At 47.2% G+C, this 16,126-nt stretch overlaps 1 protein-coding gene across 1 annotated transcript; it reads left to right on the top strand.

The window, feature by feature from the left end:
• On the top strand, positions 1–14,704 carry ORAI3 (ORAI calcium release-activated calcium modulator 3). The gene is made up of 2 exons (XM_063301433.1): positions 1–263; positions 11,594–14,704. Exons 1-2 carry the CDS (start codon positions 15–17, stop codon positions 12,161–12,163), a joined length of 819 nt encoding a protein of 272 aa, XP_063157503.1. The 5' UTR covers positions 1–14; the 3' UTR covers positions 12,164–14,704.
• The last annotated feature ends 1,422 nt before the right edge of the window (positions 14,705–16,126 follow it).

Below are 16,126 nucleotides of genomic sequence, written 5' to 3'. Positions count from 1 at the left end.
TCCCTGCAGCTCCGATGAAACCCGGCGGGGGAGCCGAGGCGCCGGAGGGCGAGGAAGGGGAGCGCGATCCCCTGAACCCGGAGTCCTCGGAGCCGCTGGGCGTCTCCGCCACCTACCGGGAGTTCGTCCGGCGAAGTTACCTGGAGCTGATGAGCGCCAACCAGCACTCGCTGCACGCCCTCAACTGGCGGAGGCTTTATCTCAGCCGGGCGAAGCTGAAAGCCTCCAGCCGCACCTCGGCTCTGCTCTCCGGCTTTGCCATGGTAAGTGGGCACCTTCCAGATTGCCCGGCGGGTGGAAGGCTGGGCTCTACCCGTCGGTCTGCGCTGCCCTTGCTTGCCCACAAGCCTTTCAGGGGTGGGCGCATTCTAGAGAACTGGATGTGGTTAGTCCGAAGGATCGCGTCTTGAAAATGCAGGCAGCCGCCAGGCTCGTGTTTCACGCCTGGCAAGGGAGCCTCGCCTTGTTCCTGCAAGGTAAAGGGGGAAAACTCCCTGCAGCTTGTTTCCCACCCCAGGTCATCCCCCCGTTGCTCTTCCCGCAGTTGTTACTGGAGTGGCTGGACATCTTTCCTGAGCTTCCAGACGGAGGCCGGGCTGTGGAGACCCCGGGTGATCCCAGTCTAATTTTTTAGGAGCCAGTTTATTTTTTTGAGCTTAAAATGACTCTGGAGCAGATCCATCCAAGGCTGGCTAACCCAGTGTTTCTCAACCTTGGTGACTTGAAAATGGGTCTCCTGGAACTTGTTTCTCTGTGGTTGTGCTGTGCTTGACTTGGGGCTGGGGGGGTGGGGTTAATTCTGGAGTGCCAGGCTTCTGCTAATGTAGTAAGCATAGGAGGCCTCTGAGCATGTACAGAGAGCCTCCCCCTCCAACTGTCCACACCACCGCTCTGCACTCCAGGAATGGCTGAACTGTGCCTCCTTCCGAGAGCCTCTATGGACCTTTTGCTCTCATGCCTGTGGAGAACATAGAGGGCTCTTTTGGCATAATTTCATAATTTGGGGGTATATTTTAAATTACATTTGTGGCACGCTTCATGGGGAGGACTCAGGTTCACTGATAAGGTTTTCCACCCACTCCTTTGATTGTCACAACAGTCCTATAAGGTTGGTCAGGTGGAAAATTATTTATTTACAGAGGGTTGCCTGAAGCAAAAATGAGATGTTCTCTTCCCCAGTCCAGGTGTGCTGAGAGCAGCCGTCTGGATGGACCAATGAATTGTAGGGCTTTGGTTCCAGTCAAAAGGAAGGGCCGGCTCTTCACTGTGTTCTTAGTGACAGGGCCAGCCCTGATTACAATCACTGAGCTGAGCGGCAGATGGAGGAAGTGAATCTGGCTTTTCGGTTCCTTATTTGCCTGGCATGTCTGTTATGAACCAAAATGTGGAAAGATTGCTTCAGAGTGCTAGAAAACTTTCTCAGGTCCCTAGTTATTGATAAGTGCTTAAGAATGGCTTCCCAGTTATCCTATTTATTCTCCTACGTACCAGTTTTAGCTCTAAAAGAACAGGGCTGGCTAGAACACAACAGCCTCCAATGTCATTTTTTCCCACGAGCACCTTTGATTTTTGTTTTTTAGTACACTTGCTGTTGATTTTCTTTTAACAGCAAGGAATGCATCTTCCATCTATCTAGACCAGTGTTTTTCAAAGTTGGCAACTTTAAGAGTTGTAGACTGCTGGCTGGGGAAATTCTGGGAGCTGAAGTCCATACTGCTTAAAGTGGCCACGTTTGAAAACACTGGTCTAGAGAATCAGAAGCTGCTTTGACAAGACGGAGAAAAAAATCCTGATCGAAAATGGATTTTTTAAAAAATAAATATTCAGATGAGTGGCAATTATGGCAAGAGGGGAGACTGCTTGCCTGTTGCCACCAAATAGGCCATCGCAGCAACAAAACTGCAGAAAAGGAAATTGAGCACATGTGAAAACACTTCAGTGGGATAAAATTGAATTTTTATCCACTTTTTTCCAACCTTCTAGTTTTCCTCTTGGGTCTTGGGACCCTACACAACTCTCCCAGGATTGATAAGGCCTCTAATCCAGCAGCGGTGGTTAAAACGCCCAAATTTGGGCCAGTGTTAATTAATTACACACACTCTGTGGTAATCCAGTTATACTTGTTCATCTCCCCTTTCCCACCAGTCAGGCAGTTTCTCCTGAAGTCCTAAGTATGGTTTAACATCTATTTGAGAAGCGGATGGGCAGCTGGACGGCTCCTCGGGCAGCGTTTTAATTTATCGATCCCGCTGGCACAGAAAATATCTCATTTCTGACAAAAGCATCAGTGCGGCTAGGGCATTTATGATTTGTTTTTAAATGCGTTGTACAAAGAGGCTTTGGAATGATGCAATCCTGAGAAAGAGAATTGATTCTGATCAGAAGGGAAATGTACTCCTTGTGAGCTCAGAGACGGTTACACTCCATAGATGGTCAGAGGTCATGTGCTGTTACCCCCCCCCCCAAATAACTCCTAGAAGATCAGAGGTGGCTTTGAAAAGATGGTCACACTCCAGCCAACACAGCATGCCTTAATTCCCTGGATGTTATATGAGGCTGGGGGGGGGGGCTCCCTGTTCTTCAGATCTACAGGAAGGGTGAAGAGAAGCCACTCCTTTGCTGGTGGGAGGCACAAGGTTGGTCTCCCCACGTGCTGTGATGTTCTTCCTAGGAGGCAGTGGAAACAGAAACAGCCTTTATGATAAAACGTTTGATGTGGCTTCCCTCTGATGGATTTTTTCTGGACTTCCATTGCTGGGTGGTGCATGGAAGTTATTTGCTTCCTGAATTTGATGATCTTCTGTTTGCTTCTACTCCTAAAATCCTGGGCTGTGTGTGCGCGCACACACACACACCATCTCACCCATCAGATTTGGGCTGTCTGCCTGATTAGCTTTATCCCTCCAGAACATCTTAAGCAAACCAAAAGACCCAGTAGCCCAAGAATTAAAAACAGGAGTCATCTACAACATACAGTGTAAGGACTGTAAGAGCCGCTAGGTAGGACACACGGGCAGAAGACTAGCAGAGCCAACTAGCCATCGAAGACCCAATGAAAACTCCTTAATCTCACAACACATGGACAGACTCAACCATCCTTTCAACTGGGAGCATCCTAGACCAAGCCGAATCAGTCAACTCAACTTGTCTGTAGGTTGAGTCATGGCAACTGGATTTCTTTCTTTTTGGTTGAAACGTTTTGCTGCTTGTCCAAGCAGCTTCTTCAGTCTGGGCAAAGGTTGGTGAGGGGACCCCATATATGTCTTCCAGGGTGGCTGCATTGTCCCTACGCCTGAATGGCTGTTAATTGTGCCATGGAGGTGTGGATTGTCTTTGGGATGTCTTACTCCTAAATCCCTTGTTCATCCCCAAGTGGATCCTTAAGAGTGGCCTACAGACCTACAGACAATTCCACCTGGATGACTGAGAATCTTCATCGACATACTTTCAACTGAGTATCTTAGACCAAGCCAAATCCAAAAAACGCTAGAGAATTCCTGGAAGCTTGGCACTCAGAGAAGTCAGCCATCAACAGGCACATAGAGGTAAACAACGTTTACAGCCAAAAGACCAGAACACCTCCTGGCCAGCAATCAACTCCCAGATATGCAAAAATCAACACCAGGATTAACACCAGACAAACCATCAAACAGTATACAATACCCTAATCAAGGAACTGTTAACTCAGGCAATCAACCAAGCAGCAAACGACAGCCCAGTCAAGGAACTCCCAAGGAGAGAACAACACCCCCACCAACTCAAGCAGGGCAAGCCACGGTATATAAACTGAGAGCAAGGCCCACTCCCTCTTCGCACTGAAGATATTGCCTAGTCTGGCAATGAAACGTCTGCAAGAAAACAACAAGGCTCAGAGAGCACCACGGACTCCACAGTTCAACCCTGAGCTACAAATATTCTCTTCGATTGGTAGCTTTAGTTTTCTTGGAAGAGCACCCTGTCCTTTGCTGGAGGGGCAAAGCTTGGCTGCTAAGAATCTCTAATGTCTGATCTGCTAACAAGACGAGGTTGCACATTATCCCCACCCCTTATATGTAGTCACCTCCCTCTCCCGTCAGTTTGGTGCCCAGCCTTCTCTTCCTGTGTGCTGGATTTCGAACACCATTTCCTAGGGCAGCTCTCTTTAACTGGACACTCTTCAGAGGGATTAAGGCTGTGGCTCTTGAACAACCCAGCCATCATACTGGAAGTTCTGGAAACAATCTGCCCAGCCACTCACTTTGCTTCAAGGGGTATATGTTATATGCATATAAATGCACACAGATACACGCACTCTTATCTCTCCATGAGAGCTGGTTTGGTGTAGTGGCTAAAGCACCGGGCTAGAAACCAGGAGCTTGTGAGTTCTGGTCCTGCAAAGCCAACTCGGGGACTATATATATATCTATGTCTATATCGGTGTTTCTCAACCTTGGCCACTTTAAGATGTGTGGACTTCAACTCCCAGAATTCCACAGCCAGCTGGCTGTGGAATTCTGGGAGTTGAAGTCCACACATCTTAAAGTGGCCAAGGCCGAGAAACACTGATCAATATAATAAGATAAGATAAGATATAATAATGTTCTGCATCTAAACAGCCTTTTGTCCAACAAATTTTCTTTCCCAATATAGTGATCCTGAGTAGCTTCATCAGTTTACATTTTAATAGGCATTGCTTTCTTTTCATCAGAGACAGAGAGGGATAGCAGATACAGCAGCTTTTCCCAATCTTAGTACCCTCCAGATGTGGGGACTTCAACTCCCAGAATTCCACAGCCAGCTGGGACATGGTCATCTTTGGTTCTGGATGGGGTTGCACTGCCCCAGACAGACCCAATGTGTAATCTGGGGGTCCTCCTGGACTCACAGCTTCTTCTCGACACACGGCCCTGGCCAGGAGGGCCTTTGCGCAGCTTCATGTTGTGTACCAGTTATGCCCTTTTCTGGATTGGGAAGCCCTTCAGTCACTCATGCCCTTGTTATCTCCCATATAGACTACTGCAATGTGCTCTACATGGGGTTTCCCTTGAAGAGTATCCGGAAGCTGCAGCTGGTCCAGAATGCAGCTGCGCAAGTAGTTTTAGGAGCCACAAAGTTGGCCCATATAACACCTTTACTGTGCAAGCTGCATTGGGTGCCAGTTTGCTTCCGGGTCCAATTCAAGGTGTTGGTTATCACCTTTAAAGCCCTACATGGCATGGGTCCAGGCTACCTGAGGGACCGCCTCTTCCCCGCTACGTCAACCCGTCTCACCCGAAAATTCTTCCCCCAGCGGTAAGACAAGCCCCCTTGCTCCTGGACTTCCGGAATCTGAAGACCTGGCTCTGCCGCCTGGCCTGGGGCAGGGAGGGGAATAGTCACATTTCGGGATGGCTAGTGCCCTTGAGTGCTCATTGCCCACAAGGACTGAGTTAGAACATCTGCCATTTGGATTTTATTTTTATTTATATTTATTGTCTACTTGTAATTGTATTTTTATATATTGTATTTCTATATATTAATTATATTGTATCTTTATTGTTTTATTGATTACTTTGTTGTAAACCGCCCAGAGTCCCTCTGGTGGGAGGAGATGGGTGGTGACAAATTTGATAGATAGACAGACAGACAGACAGACAGACAGACAGACATCTTAGGAATAGCCCTGCTAACAGGGGAATTCTGGGAATTGAAGTCCACCTACTCAGAGGTCACTCCCATCAGGTGAAGCTAAGCCTTTGGAGTTTGGATTGGTTAGATGGCTGCCCAAGTTGAACTGAGTCCAAATCCGGCTGCAAAGCCGGCTGCGTGACCTTGGGTCTGACATTCAGCCCAGCCCCAACTACCCCACTGGGTTGTTTGGGATTATAAAATGCGGGTGGCTCTCTGGATGCCACCTTTAATTTCTTGCAGTAAGGTTGAGATCAAACAGCTCTTCTGAAGCCTTGCCCTGTACCTTGCCAGATCCCAAAGCAAAAACTGCATGATCTCATTTGTTTGAAACCAGAGCAACAGGGAGCTCGGACATCTGAGCATTGAACCGGCTGCAGGGCCTGTTCCAGAATCAACAACTTCTGTTTTAGGAGTGTGTTGTGTGTTTTCCCAAAAGAACATTGTTTGGTTGGGGGAAAGTGGAGTTAAGGGGGAAATACTGAAAATCCACATTTCACTTTGGATTAATTTCAAATTTGGGCAACTTCACATTAAAGAGTTAAGTTTCGTTCTTTATTTTTAGTTTAAGAACACTGTTAATGCATCTATACAGGCTCACACATGAAACGAATATAATAATTTTGTGACTTGTGGCTTATATTTGGGCCTGAATGTGCAGGGGTTCCCCGAGGCCCGAAAAATATTTCAGGGGTTCCTCCAGGATCAAAAAGTTGAGAAAGACTGATATGGTGAGTTGCCCTACCCTTTTGTTGGTCAGAGTCCTGCCTCAGAGTCTGTCTTCTAGGACAGAGGAAGAGGTGAAATCCTACAGGAGCAGAGCACCTCTGGGCATGTGCAGAGAGATTTCTCACCCAACCTGTTAAGGGGAACCAGCCCCTGCACACTTTGAGATTAGGCTAGCCCTCTAGATTTGGTTTTAAGAAATTAATGACTCCGGGGACAGTCCTCTTTAGAGATGGTATTTCTCAGTGAATGTCATGCACCTGGAAGTATAGACACTAGGAATCTTTAGAATGCTTTGGGGTGTGATGGGATCATACCTGGTGATACAGAAAGAACCTCTGTCTTTTTAGCAGGGCAGCTTCACCAGTGGAGGTGAGACGGGGCTAGAAAATTAGCTCTTCAAAGTGGGTTTCGGGAAGCTGGGTTGTATCTTTAAAGGCAACTGCAAAAAGCAGGAATGAGGGAAATATGAGGCTGCTTTTAGAGTCTGGGAATAGAGGCGGCTGCTGGCAGGAGGCCCGTCCGGGTTTGGAGAAGCCAAAATTGGAATGTTCATCAGAATCCTTGTGTGATCTCAGTTGCATATTTCACCCGATTGTTCTCCGAAAGGAACATCCTAGTGAGACTCAGCGAGAAGAAGGTAAACAACAACCTGCCGATGAGCTTGTCATCTGGGTCATGCCTAGAACATGATAGGGCCAGGGTTTCAGATTTCTAGGAGAAAACACTAGTGCAATGTTTCTTGACCTGAGCAACTTTAAGATGTGTGAACTTCAACTCCCAGAATTCCCCAGCGAGCATGGCTGGCTGGGGAATTCTGGGAGTTGAAGCCCAGACATCTTAAAGTTGCTCAGGTCGAGAAACGCTGGTCTAATAGTTAGGGGAAGTAGCACATTCCAGCATTTTCAGGGGCCGCAGGGCTCACTGGGAAATGCCACCACATGTATGATTGTTGGGACCGCCCTACTTTCACCCGGCCCTTAAGCTGGGCCTTCTGTGCATTTCCTAAATGGGGAGAGGCCTAGAGCGTCCCCTATCCTCGGCTCCCTCTTTCTCTTCCAAAGCGCGGAGCGGAAAAGAGAGGACACTCTGTAGGGGCTCTGGGGCACGTCACCTTTTTAATGCTAGGAAGTGGGGGGAGTGCAATAAAAATCTAGGGCTGGATGTTCTAACCGTGGAACTGAACTTTAAGTGAGTGTCCTCCACCTCCTCCTTCAAGGCTTTCCATTTATCCCCAGGCAGCACGTGCTACCTTGTCAGACGTTCGCCAGCCAGCTGTCACCACTCCATTTAACTGTGGCCCACTTTGGGAAAATAAACTGCTCGTCTCCTGCCTCTCCCCCCCCCCCGCCCCAGTAATTTGATTCAGGGCTTCCAGACTGGCACTTTACTGGGATATATCAACCCCCTCCCTGTTGGGAGACCCCCCAGGGGTTTTGGACAGACCTCCTTTGGTGGGTCTGGAGAGGCTACCTTTCCAAGAACTTTATAACCTCCTGTTTACTTGGCTGCCAGGAAGTGCTGATTGGATGGAGGGAGCCATTTTGCTGGGGCTTAAAGCCTGCCTCCTCCTCCTCCTCCTCCTCCTCCCTCCCTCCCTCCCCCAAATTATCTGGGGAAGCTGCCAACGAACCAGAACTCAAGCCAAAGCTGGGGCTATAACCAGTCAGACCAGAATATGGGACACTGCCCTCCCCCTTTTCTTCAAGCAGCATCCTGGTGCCAAGTTGGGGATTAATCGCTTTAAGAGGCACTATGGACCATGCTTGGCTGCAGAAGCGAGCTCCAGGACAAACTGCACAGCGTTTCCTCTTTCGGCATCTGAGATTCCTGCAGGGGTGGTGGAGCCGCAACACAAAGGGGAAGATTTACTTTACTGTTGCTCTGGACCCTCTGTGCTAGGCAGGGATCAACTCGGAGAATCAGAATTGTCATCTAAGCAGCGCAGGAACCTTAAAAACTGCAGGCTTTGATCAAACTTTGCTGGGCCTCAATCATTCCATCTGCAGCATGGGTGTAACTGAGGGGTGGTGGCTGAGGACTCTGCTAGTAGCTGTCCGCTGGGGGCTTCAGGCCCACGCTTCATCCTTTCCTTTGAAATAAATGGCTCTGTGGCTGCTGTGATCTTTGCTTCCAAGATTGCCTGGTAGAATCTGGGAATTGGAGAAAAAATTCCCCTCTGAGAGTATCGGTGGAGCAGGTAGTTCATTCGCACAGATGTAGGGGTATGAGAGGGGGGAGAGAAAGATGCTCACCTGAGTAAGTGGACAGTTCAGGTGTGTTGGACTTAAGCTCCTATTATCCCAGGCTAGCTGGGGATGGGCCTTGTAGTCCATCAGACAAGGATGGCACCAGGTTGAGAAAGACCAGGAACATTTAGATGTTAGCTAGACGGGAGAGCACAGATTGCTTCTTTAAAAACCATTTTTTTTATTAATTTGTTACTGCTTTTTAAAATAGTAACATAAAAAAAAAAAACTCAAAAACAATACACGAAGATGCATATATTATAAAAAAAAGAAATATGTAACAAGTGTTTTAAAAAGAAGGATGTAACAGAAAAAGTAAAAAATACGAAATAGAAGATATCATTACAACAGTAAAGAGTTACAATTCTATATACATTTATCTAATACAAATATGATGCAAATATATATGTATTTAATACGACTATATAACCATCATGCTTTTCCCTAAACTACTGTATTTTGTATAAACGAGTCCCATATTTCATCATACTTATCCATACAAAATGCCCGTCTGTTGGTAATCCTCTCATAGTGGCAACTTTAAAATCTTTAAAAACCAACATGAGTGTGGCTGGCTGTGCTGGGTTGGGACGCTTTTCCCCCTCAAATCTTGCTTTGTTTTTAGTGTTTGTTTGTTTGAACAGTTTAAAACAAAAGATTAACAAAGTCAGCATATCTTTCCGAAGGGAACTGGAAGCTGCAATTCTAAACAGACTTACTAGGGAGCGGAACGGATTGATCTCCCTGGGACTTATTTCTGAGCAAACAGGGTTAGAATAACTTTGCTCCTGGGATTCCTTCTGAGTTCAAAGCAGGGTGGGTTTAAAAATATAAAGGTTAGGCAAGTGACAGCAGTGTTGTGTTGACAGCATAGCTTCCTGAGCTACCTGGCATTTTGTTGAGTTTTCTTTTTAAACAGATGCATTAAGAAAGGGAAGTTACATGCTGTGCAGCAAAGCGCCAATCCCTGTTATTACTTTGATTCAAGAACTCCAGGCATGACACCGACTGCCCTGCATTCATTGAAATAAAAATGGTGGTGGGTACAGTCTGGTGCTTTTTACAAAACCAGCTATTTAGCCCCCTTGCCCCAGTGCAAAAGTAGGAGGATTTGTTTGTTTTTTATGGTGCCTTCATAGTAGGAGCCAGTTTGGTCTAGTGGTTAAGGTGCTGGGCTAGAAACCAGGAGTCTGTGAGTTCTAGTCTCACTTTAGGCATGAAAGCTGGCTGGGTGACCTTGGACCAGTCACTCTCTCTCAGCCCAACTCACCTCACAGGGTGGTTGTTGTGGGGAAAACAGGAGAAGGAAGGAGTGTTAGGTATGTTCCCTGCCTTGAGTTATTCATAAAAATAATAAAGGTGGAATAAAAAAATCTAAAAAACAAAAGTTAGTGTTGACTCCTGGCAACTGCCTGAACTAGTCCCTGCAATTTTCTTGGCAAGATTTGCAGAAGTGGTTTGCCATTGCCTGTTTCCTAGGGCTGAGAGAGAGTGACTGGCCCAAGGTCACCCCACTGGCTTCATGCCCAAGGCAGGACTAGAACTCACATCTCCCAGTTTCTAGCCTGATGCCTTAACTCAGGGTTTCTCAACCAGGACTCTGTGGAATGCCAGGGTTCTGCGAGAGGTCACTAGGGATTCCCTGGGAGATCATAATTTATTTAAAACATTATTTCAAATTCAGGCAACCTCACATTAAAGAGGTAAGTTTCATTCTTTATTTTCAGTTTAAGAACACTGCAAATGCTTATATACAGACCTACCCATGAAACAAATATAATAATTTTGTAACTTCTGGCCTTGGCCCAAAAATATTTCAAGGGTTTCTTCAGGGTCAAACAGGTGAGAAAGGCGGCCTTCACCACCACACCAAATTAGCTCAAAAGTAGTTTGGGTAAAGGAAAACATCTGGAGGCACAGTGGAGAGAAGCAGTGGTGATGGTGTACAACCTTATCGGTATACTTTCCAGTAAATGTCCCCAGGTGGTTTGAGCACCGGTAAGAAGCTCTCTAACTAAACATATGCCACTACCCACCCCAAAAGATTATCAACTCTGTTGCACTAAGACCAGTAAAACTTAGAAAAGTAGTGAGTTATCCTGCTGGAATGCAAAACAGCACAAAGACTTTGGCCCTTCAAAGGCAAATCAGTGTTTCCAGCCTAAAAAATTCAAAGCTAGGTTCATGTTTGCATTGAGCCATAATGTTCGCTGGGGGATGTGAGACTAGGTTGAATCTGCCATTACCTAAAGATGGAGCAGGCACGTAGGCAGAGAGGACAAAAGCCAGGAAACTTGTGTAAAAGATCCCTTCAGGGAGGTAGATAAGAAGGAAGCAAGTCGTTAAGGAGACAAAGGAAAAATGTCACCTGAACCAGACAAAGGAAGTTGGGCCTGAGCACATGGAGAACCCCTCACCCCCGTCCCATCTACAGCTACCAAACTTGTAAATCAACAAAGCAAGGACTTTTGGGGATAGAAGGGGTCCCAAAGCCTGCCCACTCCTTGAGTCATCTTTGAACCCAGACTTGGCGGCTTCTGTCCCTCTAGCTAGTGCCTGGTAGCTCAGTTGGAGGTGGGTAAGTGTGGATGAGCGTGTGTGTGTGTGTCTGCACGGCATGTGCGAAAGAGCAAATGTATCTTGCAACCAGTAAAGTTTTGCTGTTACTTTAAATTCACTGTTCTCCGTGTATTTCAAAGAACCTGTTGTGCCTCAGTGTTCCGTTGAAGGTTATTTGTGCATGTCCCTAATTACTTCCCGGCTGTTGACCAGGGCTGTGTGCCTTGTCTGCTCGAGCCGCACCTATCTGGAAAACCCAGGTAGAAAGTAAGGGGGGCTGACAAGATCTGCCTGCCTCAACAGGCTGCGAGTCTGTGAGTGATTGACCATAAGCCGAACCTGGGAGCTTGTGTGTGTAACACCAACCTCCGCCGGTGACCCTCTTTAAGTTACAATGATCCATCTTTCCCCAGGTAGCCATGGTGGAGGTACAGCTGGAAGACTACGACTACCCATGGGAGCTACTGGTGGCCTTCAGTGCCTGCACGACGGTCCTGGTGGCCGTCCACCTCTTTGCTCTGATGGTCAGCACTTGCATCTTGCCCAATATTGAAGCCGTCAGTAACATCCACAACCTCAACTCCGTCAACGAGTCTCCCCACGAACGAATGCACCACTACATCGAGCTGGCTTGGGGCTTCTCCACTGCCTTGGGGATCTTCCTCTTCCTTACCGAGGTGGTGTTGATCTGCTGGGTCAAGTTTATGCCCGTCGGCAACATGGGGGCGAGCCGAAAGTGCTGTGCTCCAGAACTGGGCCTTGATAGTAACGCCACGGCCTCTACCGACAGCTCTGGCTGGAACGCTGCCATGGCCTCCACGGTGATTATGGTTCCAGTTGGCGTAGTGTTCATTATCTTTGCCCTGCATTTCTACCGCTCCTTAGTGGGGCACAAAACCGATCGGCACCAGCAGGAGCTAGAAGAACTTAACCAGATCAAGTATCAGTTGGACGGAGAGGCCACAGCACTGCAAGTGGTATGAGTTGGCAGCCTCATTTGAACTGCGATTGGCACGAACCTTTAGAGAGAAAGGCCCTGTCAGTCGTATCCTCACTTGTCTTGGCGGAGCAACTATTAAGTAACTGCCACTGCTGGAATTTAACCCACAAGCCGTGATGTTTTCGCAGGTTCCCTTGTGTCACTCCCCAGACCCCAATGTTCAACAACATTTCTTTGCATTTCTTGGGAGATGATTTTTAAACACAGGACGACTTGTTGAAATGGGCTTCTCCTGAAAAGCAGCGGTGGAAATCTGAGGAGCGTCCCCTGGGGAGCTTCTCCATCCGGTCAAGTTTTGATCATGCGGTAAAATGTTTACGGTAGGCAGACTTGGAAAAAAAAAAGAAAAGAACGACTTTGGTCTCTCCGTTGGGTGAGCCTGTTGCTTTGTCCTTAAGGTGCAACTGGTTCAACTTTGTTTTCCTGCCGAACTGGAGAAGAGAACAAAAAATCTTTGGTGTTTCTGAGATTTCAGAATGGATGGGTTTGAAAAAGTTAGTGCACTCCGTTCATTTTGCCTTTTGCTTCTCATCTCTACATCTGGTCGGAATAGCAGAGCTCACCAGCCAATATTGGCTGGGCTAACCTTTGAGAAGGTGTTAAAGCCGCTAGCCTGAGCTTCTGAAGCTAATCTCCACTCAGCTTTTACTGCGCAGTTCCCCTTGCTGCGTTTTTGACAATCAATCTGCAAATACCCCAGATGCCAAGCCTTCCAATCAGTGCGACTGGGACGCTACGTCTCCAGAAGGCCTGACCCTGAATTCTCAAGGGGGCTAGGAAGTCATCGCATCTTGTGATTCAGTGTTCCAAATCCAGCTTCCTGCAGTCAGTCCCTCTCCCCCTTCTGGGGACCCCCACTTCCCAAATTCCCAGGCAGCGCATATGATCCTAACACATCTGGAAGGCACTAGGTTGGAGAAAGCTGTGCTCCAGCCAAATGCTTGCATGCACTCTCCTCCATTCATAAAATGCTTGTTTGCTTACCTCTGTGGAAACTTGGCATCATTTTGGGGTGACACTTGTCAGAGATGGGATTGATGCAGAAAGTCGGACTTCTTAGCCAGGAAGTCCTGGGACACGCATATTATCCCCATATATGCGCTTTGCCCCCAGTCATAAATTGCCTGCCCCTCCCCAGGGATCCCTATTTATAGAGACAAAGTCACACGCTATCTGGGGTGACAGACTGTTTGGCTCCACTGGGAGGTGGCTTCGTGGCTTGGATTTTTCCAGAGGAGGAAAACAGACTATTGGGGAGTGGTAGAAGTTAAATCTAAGTCTGATTTAGGAATCTTTGGGGCAGGGGCAGAATTTCGCTTGCCCCTTGCGTTTTCTTTCAAGAACAGAACTAGCTGATTTGGTCTCAGAGCGTGGCAGGAAGAGCCACTAAATGATAAAACCAGGCTGATGTCTTGCCCTCCCCTCCATCTTCCTCAACTTCTTGTCCTGCACAGATGTGGCCCAGCATCTCTCATCTCACGGTTGAAGATGCTGAGAGCTGTGGCTGAACACGGCTAGGGAATACCACATTTGGGAAGGCGATGCCTGCGGTCAGAAAGTCAGAGCAAGATGTCACATGCAGCTCTTCATCAAGAATAGTATATTGCAAGACGTAAATGGGGGTCTTTATCAGAGGGAGCAGCAGGCTTCCTGCTGAACGGGAAGTGGGGCAGCTTAAGCCTTCGGTCTTCAGCTGTTCATCTATTCAGAAATGTTCAGATGCTTCCCCTTCCTGGAGCTTTGCTTCCTAGGATTAGGAGTTGCATGGATCCACCTCTTATTTTTCTGGGAGCAAAGTAGCTGGGGATAATTTGGTAGATGGGAAAGAAATTTTGAATGGATGAAAATAACACGTTGTTTCCCCATCGTGGATTCTACAGCTGTTTTATTGGAGGAAAAAAACCTTCAGGATGTGTGTATGGAGAGGGGAGGGGGATCAGAGCAGAATTACATATACAGGAAGCCCCGTTGACATCCCCAGGAGCTGCTAGGTCATGCCAAGGAGATGAAGAAAGTGCATGGAGGTTGGCTGGGGATACTGCTAAAAATGTTTGAAGCACGGTGGCTGCTAAATATTCAACACCTTCTCCTTTCAAGCAATGTTGTTATTTTCCAGTTAAAAAATGAACTGAATTAACTCAGTCTTAACCCTGCCAGCGCAATCACTTGTATGCCTCAGAGCTTGGCTTTTAAAAGTATTATGGAAACCAGTTTAGTTTACATCAGCCTTTGCTAGCCTGGCATCATCTGAATGCACTGGAACACAGCTTCCCTGACTCCAAGTCAGCATGGCCACAGGCAGAGAGAAGTTATGGGTTTTGTAGTTCAGCACACCCGAGGGGCGAAGCTGGTTTACATCTTAACCATGCAGGGCTAGAGTTTTCACACTCGTGAATGGTACACACTTAGAGCTTGGTACACGCTTCACCATGTGTTCTCGGGCTCCTTTCTATTGGTGAAGGCGGGTGGCTGCTCATTTGGGGCATGTTTATATATTTTTTCAAAATAAAATAGGTTTTTAAAGAAAAAATGGATGTTTGTCTGAGTCAAATTACCAAAAAAAAAAAAAAAAAAGACTGGAGTTAAAGAAGAAATACAGCTCCATCACTCCCAGAGTTATTACAAGCTCTGCATCTATCAGTGACTTCCCCAGTAGGTATCCCTGCATTTAGAAAGCTATCTCATCAAAGGGTTCTGTAGCCCAGCTTTTGCACAGACATCTTTGACATGCTCAGAGTTTATTACATGGGAACGTGCACAGGAAGATTCGCCCAAGGGGACATGCAGCCAGAATGGCTCAACCTGGATTGTGTGTCCTCTCCTTCATCTCTAATTGATGCTGCCACTGTTGTGCTGCGGACACGCTCAAAATGAAATATTTTATTGTTGATGGTTATGTTGCACCTGGGGGGTGGGGATGCAAACTTATCCCTAATTGGGCATGCGGGAGGGCAGGGTTTGGGAAAGATCAGATTCCTAGGTGGCTTTTCTTGAGCCAGGGCCTGGAAAGTTTAAAAGGCCAGGTTGATGGTCTGTCCTGATTGATGCTTGCTGGAATAGAAGCTTGGACAGATTGAACCCTTTATCTGTGACCTGCCTTTTCAGTGAAAGGATGGTGCAGAGCACAGGATATTCACAATGTGGAATTGGCAGGTCAGCAGGTACACTTTTATTCTGCTTTCATCCTGCAGACCTCTCTACTTTTGTCCCTTTTTATTTTTACCACCCTGCAAGCTTGATTGAACCATAGTACAATTGTGGACTCAAGTATGCTTGGTGACAGCGTCATGCCTGAGTAGGGCCTCCAGACCTAATCAGAAACTACTCAGCTTTCTCTAACCTGTCATCCAACTTCTTGATGTTTGGGACTTACAACTCCCAGCACTGGCTTGGTGTTGTAGTCTCCACATCCCTGGAAGATGGCCACATTGGGAAAAACTGCTTTCTCCGAGATGCCATGACTGTGAGTTCGGATTCCCATTTCAGCCCCTACCTACCCTGCCATCCCTTCTGTCCAAGCCTTTGGCTGCCCCCAGGGTTGTCTGCAGGGGTTCAAAGCAGTCAAAATGGCCACAACCACAGTGAAAACTCTCTTTTTTACAGGAGTCGTGATGCCACTAAAAAAAAGGGCAGACTTTGATTGCATGGTGGTAGCCGTCGTGACTTTTTTGACCTCCTGGGCCTGCCCCCTGCTGCCTTTTTCTCTATTATTCATTCTATTCCTTATTTTGGAAAATTCCCATCTTCCTTCCCAGGCCTTGTAAAGCTCTCCCTTTACACTGCATTCACAGCCTCTGCATCATTCCCCTTTTTTTTGAGACGGAATCCATTTGGGGGCTGGCTGTTCTTCAAGACTGATGAAATGTTTCTACAGTCTGGGAATAGTCGTGGCCTTGGCTGGGGAGATTCCAAGGAAGTCTGGGAAGAGACAGACAAGAGCTAGGGC

Source organism: Candoia aspera, chromosome 4 (assembly GCF_035149785.1).
Source record: "Candoia aspera isolate rCanAsp1 chromosome 4, rCanAsp1.hap2, whole genome shotgun sequence".
Taxonomy (NCBI): Eukaryota; Metazoa; Chordata; class Lepidosauria; order Squamata; family Boidae; genus Candoia; species Candoia aspera.
This window is presented reverse-complemented; position numbering and strand designations above follow the sequence as displayed.

Coding starts and splice junctions, on each gene's coding strand:
- ORAI3 (XM_063301433.1), top strand. CDS start 15: ATGAAACCCGGCGGGGGAGCCGAGGCGCCGGAGGGCGAGGAAGGGGAG. Junction 264..11,593: donor TGCTCTCCGGCTTTGCCATG/GTAAGTGGGCAC, acceptor ATCTTTCCCCAG/GTAGCCATGGTGGAGGTACA.